The sequence below is a fragment of the Berghia stephanieae genome, chromosome 5 (assembly GCF_034508935.2).
Source record: "Berghia stephanieae isolate SIO BIC M18660-M18661 chromosome 5, UCSD_Bste_1.3, whole genome shotgun sequence".
Classification (NCBI taxonomy): Eukaryota; Metazoa; Mollusca; class Gastropoda; order Nudibranchia; family Aeolidiidae; genus Berghia; species Berghia stephanieae.
The window spans coordinates 28,263,523-28,276,022 of record NC_088364.1 but is presented as its reverse complement, the minus strand read 5'-3'; the positions used below and the strand labels follow the sequence as shown (position 1 = coordinate 28,276,022).

Here is a 12,500-nt window from a genome sequence, read left to right as displayed (position 1 = left end):
CGTACTTACATTGTAAACGCGGGTTTTTGCTCATATGGTATGAACTGATAAGTCTCTGGTTCAAGTCCCCGTCCCGCTCTGGGTGACGTAAAGTTGAGTACTTGTAAAAGGCTCTTTACTTACATTCTCTCACCTCATTCATGTACAAAAAGAGTACTTGGCTGGTATATGCGTTTTCTGCACTGAAAAAAAAAATAATAATCTTCTTGCAGGCCTTATATCTCACCCTACATGTTAAATATTGCTTTTGGCTTGGGACCCCTTTGTAAAGAGTTTTGAGCAAATCTAGTTGATATTGCCCTATATAAAGGCTCACATTTAAGCATTTGAAATGTAATATGTCATGACTTTATTTGCTTGGGGGGTGGGGGTGGTTTTCATCGTAAATGACTCCAACTTGTTTTTATGATCGAATAGACAATGTGATGTCTGTGTACAATGTTTTATTCAAAATCCTATCTGGATGGTGTAATCTGACGATGCTTTTTAATTTTCTTACTTGATGAAAGCATTAAGTTTGTGTTTACCGGTTATAAGGGATATAATTGTACAAAATGATGGATTTAATAAGTATTTTAATAGTTGAGGCTTGTTTTTAATTCAATTCAATTGCTATAGATACTTTGTTAAGAGCGACGTTTCGGACAAATTTTCGATGTTCTATAATTCTTTACTTCCTACAAATGAGCCAACCTTTTCAATCGTTTTCTATCATTCATCGCCTTTTCTAACAGTTCTATCTTTTTTTTTTAAATTGGCACCGATGTTGTGAACTCGTAGGGTCTGAGAATACTATGCAGTTGATGTCATGGCATAGATACTATTTCTGTTATCTGGATTGAAATGTTTAGTTTTATCCAGTCTCTTAGGTCTTGAGAGCGTATTCAAAATGGTGATTCAATCTCTCTTGTAAAAGCTCTTAAAGAGTATATTCCTTGTGGATTTTTACATTTATTTTCACTACGATGGATGTGTTGTGCTTATTCCATCGTCCTTAACATAGTGTCTATTTATGGTGTCAAAAGTTTGTTTACCTACATATTCAGATATTATATATATATATATATATATATATATATATATATATATATTATATATACATATTATATATATATTATACATATATATATATTATATATATATATATATATATACTTTGTTAAGACGAGGAATAGTGATGATAATAATAATAATAATAATAATAATAATAATAATAATAATAATAATAATAATAATAATAATAATAATAAATAATATTAATAATAATAATAATAATAATAATAATAATAATAATAATAATAATAATAATAATAATAATAATAATAATAATAATAATAATAATACTTTTATTCACCACAAAAAAGGAATATTTATGTACAGACATGTTTGGGTTAATGATATAGATTGTCTAGATACAAACAAATTATATGGTTACAAGGCCATCAAATAGCGACATACAACAGTATAAATTTACACAGATAAATGAATATATAAAAGGAATAAATAAATACTCAAATAAATAAATAAACAAAAAATAAACAACGAAGTGACATGCAATGTAAAATAAAATTAATATTAAAATTAAAATAAAATCAATAAAACTTAAACTAACTGTAGACATTATAAAATAGCTTAAAGTTGTTGTGGATAAGAATTAGATGACCGTACACCTTGAGGGACGAAGGAATTCCTGTGCCTTTCTGTCTTTGTATTTTATAGACAGGAGGCGGTTACTTCTCTTTGAAAAAATAAAGAGACTGTACAAAGGGTGTCTTTCATCCCTTATGATATCACTCAGTCTGTGGAAACAGAACGGGTCATATAATTCCTCAACTTCATAAATGTATATTTTTTACAATTGAATCAATCTTTCCTAAGTCACATTATTTCCAAGCGTTTCCTGATCTTGCGACAATACCAAAATATTTTTTATAATATAAAAATGACCTATACAATGTTTTGTTCATTAATACTAATTGGTTGTAGGAATTTTTTATCTTCCGAAAGTCAATGATCATTTCTTTGGTTTTGTTAACATTCAATTTCAAAAACTTTTTCTCACACCAAAACACGAACTATCTATTTCCGACCTGTAAACGGATTCGTCTTCTTTCACGATTGTCCTCGGGGGTCATATCGTCGGCAATTTTCAAAATGGGTACTGAAATGGGACTAGCATTAGTGCAGTCATTTTTATATATTTCAAATAAACGAGGGGAAAATAAACGTTGAGGAACACCTATATTTATAATAATTATTTTTGATTTAAGGTTATGAAATTCCACAAACTGTGTTCTATCTAGAGGTCTAATAAAAAATCAAGAATCAATCATTTCAGTTGAGGATTAAAACTGATGTTATTTAGTTTCTCCACAAGTAAATGAGGTTGTATTGTATTAAATGCTGAGGAGAAATCGACAAAAAGAATTCTACAATAAGATCTTGGTTGGTCTAGATGTTTATACATGTCACATGTTACATGTCATTTGCGGCTATATGGTCTAGTGGTATGACACTCACTTTCGGATCGGAAGATCCTGGGTTCGAGCCTCGCGCTCGGCGCACAGTTGAGTCCTTGGAAAAGGCTTTTTACTCACATACTCTCACCGTACTCAGGTGTAAAATGAGTACCTGGCCGTTAACATCGTTGTCTTTGTCCGAAAAATTGTAATATCGCCTAACAGGCGTCATGTCCCATCCTACATGTTAAATGTTGCTGTTGATCAGGGATCCCTTGTAAAGCGCTTTGAGCACATTTAGTGGATATTGCGCTATATAAAGCTCAATTTTAAAAAATAATAATTTGTAAAAACGACGATAGTGTCCTCAACATTTCTATTTGGTCAGTATGCAAATTGATTTGGATCTGACTGAGAACGAACCTGTGGATTTAATTTATGAAGTACAAGTCTTTCAAAACATTTAATTTAAACTGAAGTTAATGCAACAGGTCTGAGATCGTTAATGCAGGAAATTTCTACTTTCTTCGGAATAGGAACTATTTTAAACATTTTCCTCGTGGCAGGAACGCATGATTGTCGTATTCACATATCAAATTCGTATTCACATATCAAATATATAAGTAAAAATATACTCAATTGATTAGCACACACTATCAATAATTTGCCTGTACCTAATACCATCCGGCCCGCATGCTTTCCGTTCATTAACTCATTAACTTTCAAAAACTCTCTTCTCGCCTGTCTTTTGCTGAACACAACTTCGTTTCCATCTTAATACTATTTGCAACAATTCCTCATTAATCTTTTTTATTTCACTTTCAAAATCACCTCCCACAATTTGTGCATTGAATTTATTTATTTCATTAATGTCAAAGTCACAGTTTAAGATTGGCATACTTTTATTGTAGTGTACCACCATTTTATAACCCTTTCACGCGTCCCTAACATTCCCCGATCGAAGTCCCTTCTCCAATATATTTTTGTATTTTGTCTTACATGACTTGATTTACTTTTTTATTTCCCTTTGCTTTTTTTCAAACCCAGAGTATCTCCCTTGATAAATAAACTTTTATTTTCATTTAACCTGTTACACACGGTTAGTTGTTTGAGTAAAGCACAATCTATTTTTTCTCACAAATATTCTGCACACAAAAGTTCAAACATTCTGTTGCACACTCATTTAATTCGTTCACGTCTGAACAGATATCAACAAACACTCTCCAATCAGTACTTTCCAAACAACACTGTAATTCTTTACATACACTCTCATTCCACACATCCACAATCTTTTTTGTTAGCTTCATTCTTTTATAAACAGTCTTATAACAAGGAATCAGTAGTAGCATGTTGTGATCTGAAATCAGTTGGAGTGCGCAGTTAAAACTTATCGGACTGTATTAAGTAATGTGAGAGGACACATTTCATGGTTGGCCTTTCGTTTATCCGGTTATTGCAATGTTATCACTAGTCCATTATTTATTCAATAGTTTCATCGGATTCAACGATTGTTTTTGTATCTTGCGTTACAAACTTCATCTACCATTGTGGCTTTTGCATATTTTATTTTGTTTATAGATATTACCTGGCTCTCGGCTGCCGTTATCAGTGATATGTGAAACTACTGCCACTACGAACAATTCGAGAAAATAATTGGCTCCTATGCCGAACTTCATAGATGTATCTTTGTTTCAGTAAAATTTGTTGAAACGGAAAGGTCAGGGCTAAGGCATCTATATTTAGTAAATTGGATCATTCATTTGATTCTGTTGAAGGTAAATGGTTCACATATGAAGCTTTTTAAAGAACTAGTTCTCTTTTTTTTCACACACAAAACTATATAGGTATAATTTATTTAAATGTCATGTAGGTAGATCTGTATTAGGCTGCACTGAGAATGGCTGTATGTAATTAATATTAATTTCATGTCTGAATTTTGATTTGACTTGCAATGGAGAGAAGGAAATACACAAGAGGAGTGGCAGGGGGAACAGTCTAAGGGAAATGACGGAGCTGTACGGTAAGGTAAAATATTCCCCACAATCTCAAAATGTCCTTTTATATCGGGGTGGTTTGGATACTAAGTAATGAAATTTTAGTCAAAAATGTGAGACTTGGATCAACTTTATACGTTTTTACTGAAGGCAAATGACATGGATTCTTAAGATGATAAAAGCCAGAATCTCACAAATGACATTGTTTCTTAAGATGACAAAAAACTAGAATCTCAGTTTTTTATTTCGGCATCTAGAACTTCACAAAATAACGCTATTTTGAGACGATAATCAAGCATTCTTTCATCATTACCTACCATTTTCATCATATTCGTCGCAGTTGGGTTGACGTTAGCACGAAGAGTGTTGTGTTTCGTCACGATCTCGCCTTTTTCCGCCTCTGTGATGGCTACAACCCAAAGAAAAATCATACAAAAGTACAAACATTTTGTGGATGAATGGGAGAGGGGGTTATATATATATGTACTAGATACACTTAGAATACAGTGGAAATTTTGAAATTCTCGTTTTGAAGCCGATGTTGTAGTTTTGTTTTGTTTTTGTTTGTTGTTTGTTTGTTTGTTTTTCTTCTAACAATCGGCTACCAAATGTTTGAAAGGAGTCGATCGCCGAGAAAAGGAAAATATAAGATGATATCCAGGTAGGAACCAAATTCAACTAATTCGTGAAGATGAATTGTAAAGAAAGTAAACGCTTTATTAAATGAATATGTACGTAACAATTAAGTTTCCTCCATTCGTATCTCTCTTTCATCGATTAAGTGTTGACGAAAAAAATCTCAACCGTTTAGGTCGAATCAATCTTTTTGATTTCATCTTTGATTTAGCCTATCGTTCCATTCATGTCTATGGTGGATTCAGATTCAAATTAAGCCTCGAGATTTTTTTTGTGCAATTAAAAAAATTGACATAGCCTATTATATCCTGCTACGCAGTCATTATGCTGTGGAGAACCTTTAAAAACTCTTGTCATCAAAGAATCGAAACAAAGATTGTTTATCATGAAAGCTAGGCTCATAAATTAGTCCCCCCCCCCCCCCCCCCACACACACACACACACATCCAAGACACGCACATTATCTTTTTTTTTTCGGATGAGAGATTTAAGTTAATTATCCCAATGATCAGTCATATAACACTGTATTCAATGAAGCCATTGAAAGCATTGTAAATTGTTTTCGTTGTAATCAATAACAAAATATTTGTGAAAAATAAATGAGAATACTCTCCAGCAGTGCTCAATTTATGTCATTGTAAACGATTGAACAGTTCAGTGCTTCCTCGTTTTTGTCAATATTTCGCTAGGACTGCGATTTATCTTATATATGTATCACATAATACATTTCATTTCACCATAACAAAAGAGACAACAAACACATCTGTTGGTGGTATTCAGTGAATAGTTCGTGAATACAATATAGTAGCCTATTTTTTATATAGTCTATGCAATGGTGTCAACGGTTTTTGTGGTCAAGTTGAAATGTTTGTATTCACTAGTTAACTTTGAATATCTTCTGCAAAATGAAACCATAGAGATAAATTTAAAATCCACAGAGGCCTGTATCTAGAACACAGTGCACTAACAAAGCACATTTTCATTTTCGCTAGAATGTTTTTGTTTTGTTTTGTTTTTGTTTTTTTGTTTTGTTTTGTTTTTTACTTCAGACAAATATATTTGGATAAAGATGAGCCTCAACTTGCCAAATTTTCTTAAAACCCGAGACTTTGTCGACATTTGAAATAAATTTTCTGGCCAGAGGCGAAATTTGTTTTGTCAGTGAACGACTGTATGGCACACGCATATTATAAGCATCTATTCTTTGTTTAAAATAGGGTTGGGGTCTAAATTGCTCTGTACAGCCCATGTTAATTTTTTTACCAACGGGCACAGAATTATTGGAAAATCTATTTTTTTTCCAGATTGATATACGAGTGACTTGCAAACCATTTTTCAAATTAAGGGCAATTCTATCATCCGTAGACTCAAATGATTATTTATAAAATCTGATAGGACTTAATGATCGGTCAATCGATGTTGGAAATCGTCATCTGGCCGCTGGCCGCTTTGTTGCCAGATTCATAAGCGCGCACCTACAGACTTAATTACTGGACCGATTTTGATCGTTGATGGCTCAAAAGATTTGTCTCAATCTATTTTAATTTACACAATATAGTAGTATAAAAATAAAGATAGATGAGTATCTGTTTGTAATAGCACGCAATTAGTCAATTCAAATAAATTTTAATCGTGCTATCAATATTTACTTAGAATATATTTAGAATGCATTTTTGCAAATCACTTCATATTGTGGTTGGTGGAAATTTGTATAATATTTGAAGGATCCGTGGCATGAAACCAAATGACTGTCTTTGCACTTCGCGAAGTTCCAGGTTTGAGAGTTTTTGTCAACCTGAGGATCAGTTAAATCGATCGATATTTGAAGAATATGTTTTCTGGCCAAATAATTATTACGCGTTTTTCCTGAGTGCGCCAGTTTGCTGGTGAATATACTTGAGCTTTACTTGAGGTTTTATATATCGCAATATCAACTAAACATGCTCAAAGCGCTTTACAAAGGGTCCCTGTCCAACAGCAACACGTAACATGTAGAACGGGATATGACGCTTGTTAGGCGATAATACCATTTTTTTTTCCGACAGAGACAACGCTGTTAACGACCAGGTACTCATTTTACACCTGAGTACGCTGAGATAAGGTGAGTCAACTATGCGCCGAGCGAAGCTCTAACCCAGGACCTTCCGATCCGAAAGCGAGTGTCATGCAACAAGACCACATAGCTGCACCTAAAACTTGTCAAAAGTCTCAAGTTGGGGGGAGGGGATCATCTTAATATACTTGGATATCGATACATTTTTAAAAAGTTATCTGGCCATATTGAAAAATACGTGCTTTTTCTGTGTATGGCAGAAGCGTCAATCGACATGGAACGATTGGGCCTGAGCCTTTGATACATCGGATTTGGTTCTGGTCCTCTAATTCCACACAACCATGAATACGTAACAAGTCGATTTAGATTTGATTTGTGGGGGAGGGGAGGGGGTGGGGGAAGAGAGAGAGAGAGAGAGAGAGAGAGAGAGAGAGAGAGAGCGTATGTGTTTGTTTGTTTATTTTTATTTGTTTGGGGGTGAAAATGAATCTGTGTCTTAAGATAAGATAAGATAAGATAAGATAAGATATACTTTATTCATCAAAAAAATGGAAATTCGTTTACAGACGTGTCATGCATGAAAATGTATAAACACAAAGTTGAGAATCTATAGCGACAATGTGTATATATATATATATATATATATATATATATATATATATATATATATATATATATATATATATATATATAATATGCAAATAAAAATGTATAAATATACAACCAAGAACCAATAGCAACACTTTATATATTAATTTGATAAATTGAGAAAGGCCTTACCTCTGGCCTTTAGTTCGAACTTGTGTGTGTATATTTAAAAGATAGTATTTAATTTAAATCACAGTTGCGCGTTAAAAATTCGAACAAAATGTGGCAAAAATGAATTAAGATGACGTGTTTTCTTTGTTTTTATAGATATAAGGCGACGGCTCCTCATGGAGAACATAATATATTTGTGAAGGGGGTGATCGCCATCCTTCACAACTTTCTCCATTTTACTTAGACAAAATCTCTTGAACAGTTCTTCCACATTGGAAATTTGGTGAGTATAACTCCTGGCTTTATCAATTATCCGATCAATTTTCTTAATGTCGCAAATACTCGCATTTCCACACCATGCTGTAATACAAAAAGTAATAACGGTCTCAAAAATATATCTATAAAAAAGGGTGCATAACGTTTTTTCTACGTGAAATTCTGAAAGTTTCCGAATAAAATACATTATTTTGTTCAATTTAGAGATAACAGTATCGGTTTGTAAATGTCACTTCAATTTATTGTCAATTAAGATACCCAAATATTTGTAAACCGAAACTTGCTCAACAGCTTGATTGTTAATTTTGAGCGGACTGATGGACTTTGTGTTCTTTCTAAAATCAAAAATCATTTCTTTGCTTTTTCCTACATTTAATTTCAGAGAGTTATCTTCACACCAACTAACAAATCTGTCGATCTCAGATCTGTATGCCGTTTCATCATCTTCAAATATTAACCCTTGGAGGGCAGTGTCGTCAGCAAATTTTAAAATTGGGACCAAGTCACTTGTACAGTCATTTGTGTAAACTGTAAAGAGGCGAGGAGAGAGAACACACCCTTGAGGGGCTCCTGTATTAATAATTATTTTATTAGATTTGTTTCCATTAATTTCTACAAATTGTGCTCTCTCTTAAAGGAAGTCTAGAATCCAGGAAATCAAATGGGGATTTATATTCAGACATTTCAGCTTTTCAACAAGTAAATGGGGCCGAATCGTGTTGGATACTGAAGTAAAATCAATAAAAAGGATTCTTCAATATGCCTTTTGTTTATCTAAATGACTTTAAATATTATTCAACAAAAGGTTAATGGCAACATCAACACTTCTATTTGGTTGATATGCAAATTGTAAGGGGTCAGATTGGGGACCAAACTGGAGATTAAGCATTTTCAGTACAAGTCGTTCTATCGTTTGGCTCTGCACAACATAGTTATAACTCGGACATCAGTGCCAAATACAGTGGATAAGTGTGAACCTTACCCATTGTTGTTGCAGATCCGGACTTCGAAAGACATGCTGTGTGGCCTGGATGTATTGTGAACTTCTTGGCACACTGTAGAAAAACAATAACAAAGTTATGACAATGAATGTCGTTTTGTTTTTGTTTTTAATGGTTTTACGGCGCTTGCAACATGTATTTAGGTAATTTCAGCGCCAGTAAGAAGGAGGAAAATTGGATAGTCAAAAAAGATATAGATTTGCAATGGAAAGTGCACGAGAAAGTGTGGGACATAGGGCAATGGTTCATATAGGGAACAGATGAAGATTTCAAGAGCACACCGTCAGAGTGTTTAGTTTGAGATCACCTAAAATTCTTATCCAGAAATAAGCACGGATCCCCACTAAGAGGAATACACTCAAAATGTTTACAAACCATTTTATAGTTAAAACAAATGTAACAGTACATGACAGAGAGATGATTTACAAGGTAAAGAATATCATCTCTCAAAACTATAGCTATAAATTTGACTGTTTCCCTCCCAATCAAGGACTCCAGCCAGGGCAAGGACAAAACCAAGTTGTCCATTTCCAATACAGAGACAGAAAGCAACTCAGAAAACAGAAAAAGGGGGGTGAAAGACACAGTAAGGGCCTCCCTGCCCACCACTATGGGATGTCATGAACCCCACCCAGAATGGCAATGAAAAATTATATGGGTATTTGTGGGGGGAAAGTGTTCGAAAATAGGTACTTATATCACTTTTTTTCTATTTTCTTCCTAATGATACGTGAAAAAACAAAAAAGAAAAGAGTATAATAATAATAATTATAATAATAATAATAATAATAATAATAATAATAATAATAATAATAATAATAATATTAATAATAATAATAATAATAATAATAATAATAATAATAATAATAATAATAATAATAATAATAATAATAACAATAATAATAATAATGATAATAATAATAATGATAATAATAATAATAATAATAATAATAATAATAATAATAATAATAATAATAATAATAATAATAATAATAAAAAAATAACACACTCACATCTGCCAGTCGTAAATAACGGGCCAACACACAAAACTATGTGTAACCTTAAACGTTTATAGTCTGGTTAATACAGTTTAGTAAGAATTACTCATAAACGCGGATGGCAAGAAACAATAACAAAGACCCGAGTGACGTCAATTTCATTCTATCTATACCAAAGGCGGCTATGATGACACTCAAATATTTATTTCAATTCAGGGAGTCAGGGAAAATTCCACGACGATATTTATTATGTAAGTATCAAGAATTTGCCATGGAGATTCGTAAAAAAAAAGTTAATTATATATCAATTAATTTATGAAACGCAAAACTTGAATCAAATAATAAAAAGTAACAGAGGTGAATGTATAAAAATATCATGACGCAAACAATGAGGCCATGCAAGAAAGACGTGTCGAAATTGTAAAGAAAGCTAGACGTCTAGATCTATGCAACGCAACACTCAAAACAATAAATCAAGTTTACTTCGATCTCTTAAAAAAAGATTAACTGTTTAATTTTATTTTTAATTTTATAATAATTAATTATCAATTTATGTGACCTGGCACACAAATCAATCAAGTTTAGTCTTACTTGTCAGGAATATATTATTATAGTCCATCAAGACTATTGGGCCCAAGGAGTCGGACTTTATTCCAGAGTCTGTGGCCGTAAAACGGACGGTAATAACTGCTTTCAACTATTTGCATTGAACACTGATCAGTTAATCTAGACATGGCAGACCTAGCTACCCATTCACTGCTGGGTGGAAATAGGGGTTAGATATTGTTCTCTTTGCGTGTGAGACGAAAGTTCTACTATGAGCTATCGAGACCTTAACCCCCCCCCCCCCCCACCTCGGTTTGTAAAGAGCATTACTATCAATCAATCAATCAAATTATAACCAACCAATAAATGATGGTACGACAATTGTATTGTGTCGACGTTTTGAGGCGTGGGATTGCACGGGTGCTTAAAGATACGTAAAATGGATTTTATCGTTGGTGTTGAAATATTGCAGACTATGTTCATTATCTGAGAAGGCGTCATCTTGTGTAGCGCGTATGCACGCAGTAATGACAGCTATTGTCAAAGAACAATAGTGGTTAGATTTTGTTATTTTCAATCATCGTGATCACAATTATGTCGATACAATAAAATCACATAATATATTATATCCATGACATTATAAAGGAAGACGCAGTGGGAGTTAAAATGATTCATTGTGTTTGACAACGTCGCAAAAACAAAAGAAAAAAACACAAGAGATCAACTACCCTAAGTGTTAGAAACAAGATCAAATTTCAATGAAACGGTACACTTGGGTCCGTTTTCAGGACTAGATGTGGTTATTTACTAGTCTAGTAAATGACTTGAAAGTCTTAAGCCTAAGCGGAGCAAGTGTCTAAAAAATCAGATTTTATGAACGCTTTCTAGTCTCTGACTAGCATGCCCCTTGCCTAGAAGTGGGCGTTGTAAGCATGGTGACTAATTCGGCTAGTTTGTGCTGGTAACAGCACGCTCTCTAGTACATGATGGCAGGTAAGATATCAGCCTTCATGCTTTCAACGCAAAAGATTTCCAAAAAGGAAATTAGCAACACATCCGGTATAGATAACATTTCGTTCCTTTTCATATCTTAACTTATTTTTGTCATTATAAATCAAATCACGCGATACTGACTGTCGACTGATAGACTACAATGATGTCTATGTCGACTGTCAATTCTATAATTAGATAGTTTTATTGAAACTCAAACAAATTGAACCCAAATTTATTTTCTTTTAAACAACAAAAAACAAACAAACAAAAGTGAAAGTGTGTTTTAATGAATCACATTATTTCAGCCCGTTACAATGCCAGAAGAATAACTTTTGTCTCCACTAATTATACTTTCTAATCTTTTTTTTTAGGTTGTTCTTGGACGCAAACTCTTCGATTTCGAATCTCCGTTCACTCGCAACTCACGAGCCGATTAGATTTGTTTAACTTTTTACTCACAAAAATGTGTACAATCGACGATCTGCACTTATCTTATAGTCTCAACAGAAACGGGACACTTTTTGCCTCTGTCATTCGTAACCGATGTATTTTCCTTCCGAATCGAAGCTCTCTCAATCTAAAAAATAGTTGCTATCTTGTCGACGCTATGATGTATCCTAGTAACTAGTCTCAACTAAGCTTTAAGTCTTACCTCAGCAAATGACTAAAACTTGGCCAAACTTAGTCCGAAAGTGTCGTGATTTTAGTCTCATACTTGCTTGGTCAGCTCACATGAAACCTGAACTTTCCAAGTCCTTGACTAAAGTCAGAAATAGTCAGAGACT

The 12,500-nt window shown here is 33.3% G+C and overlaps 1 protein-coding gene across 1 annotated transcript in view; it reads right to left on the bottom strand.

Annotated features, from left to right (window-relative positions):
* LOC144972701 (cysteine-rich venom protein Mr30-like) overlaps positions 1–12,500 on the bottom strand; it is a 48,844-nt gene that overhangs the window by 31,891 nt on the left and 4,453 nt on the right. The window contains exons 3-4 of the mRNA XM_078914241.1: positions 9,160–9,232; positions 4,771–4,862 (exon numbers count right to left, since the gene is read on the bottom strand). Coding sequence (XP_078770367.1) covers positions 4,771–4,862; positions 9,160–9,232 — 165 coding nt within the window. The remainder of the gene's footprint in view (positions 1–4,770; positions 4,863–9,159; positions 9,233–12,500) is intronic.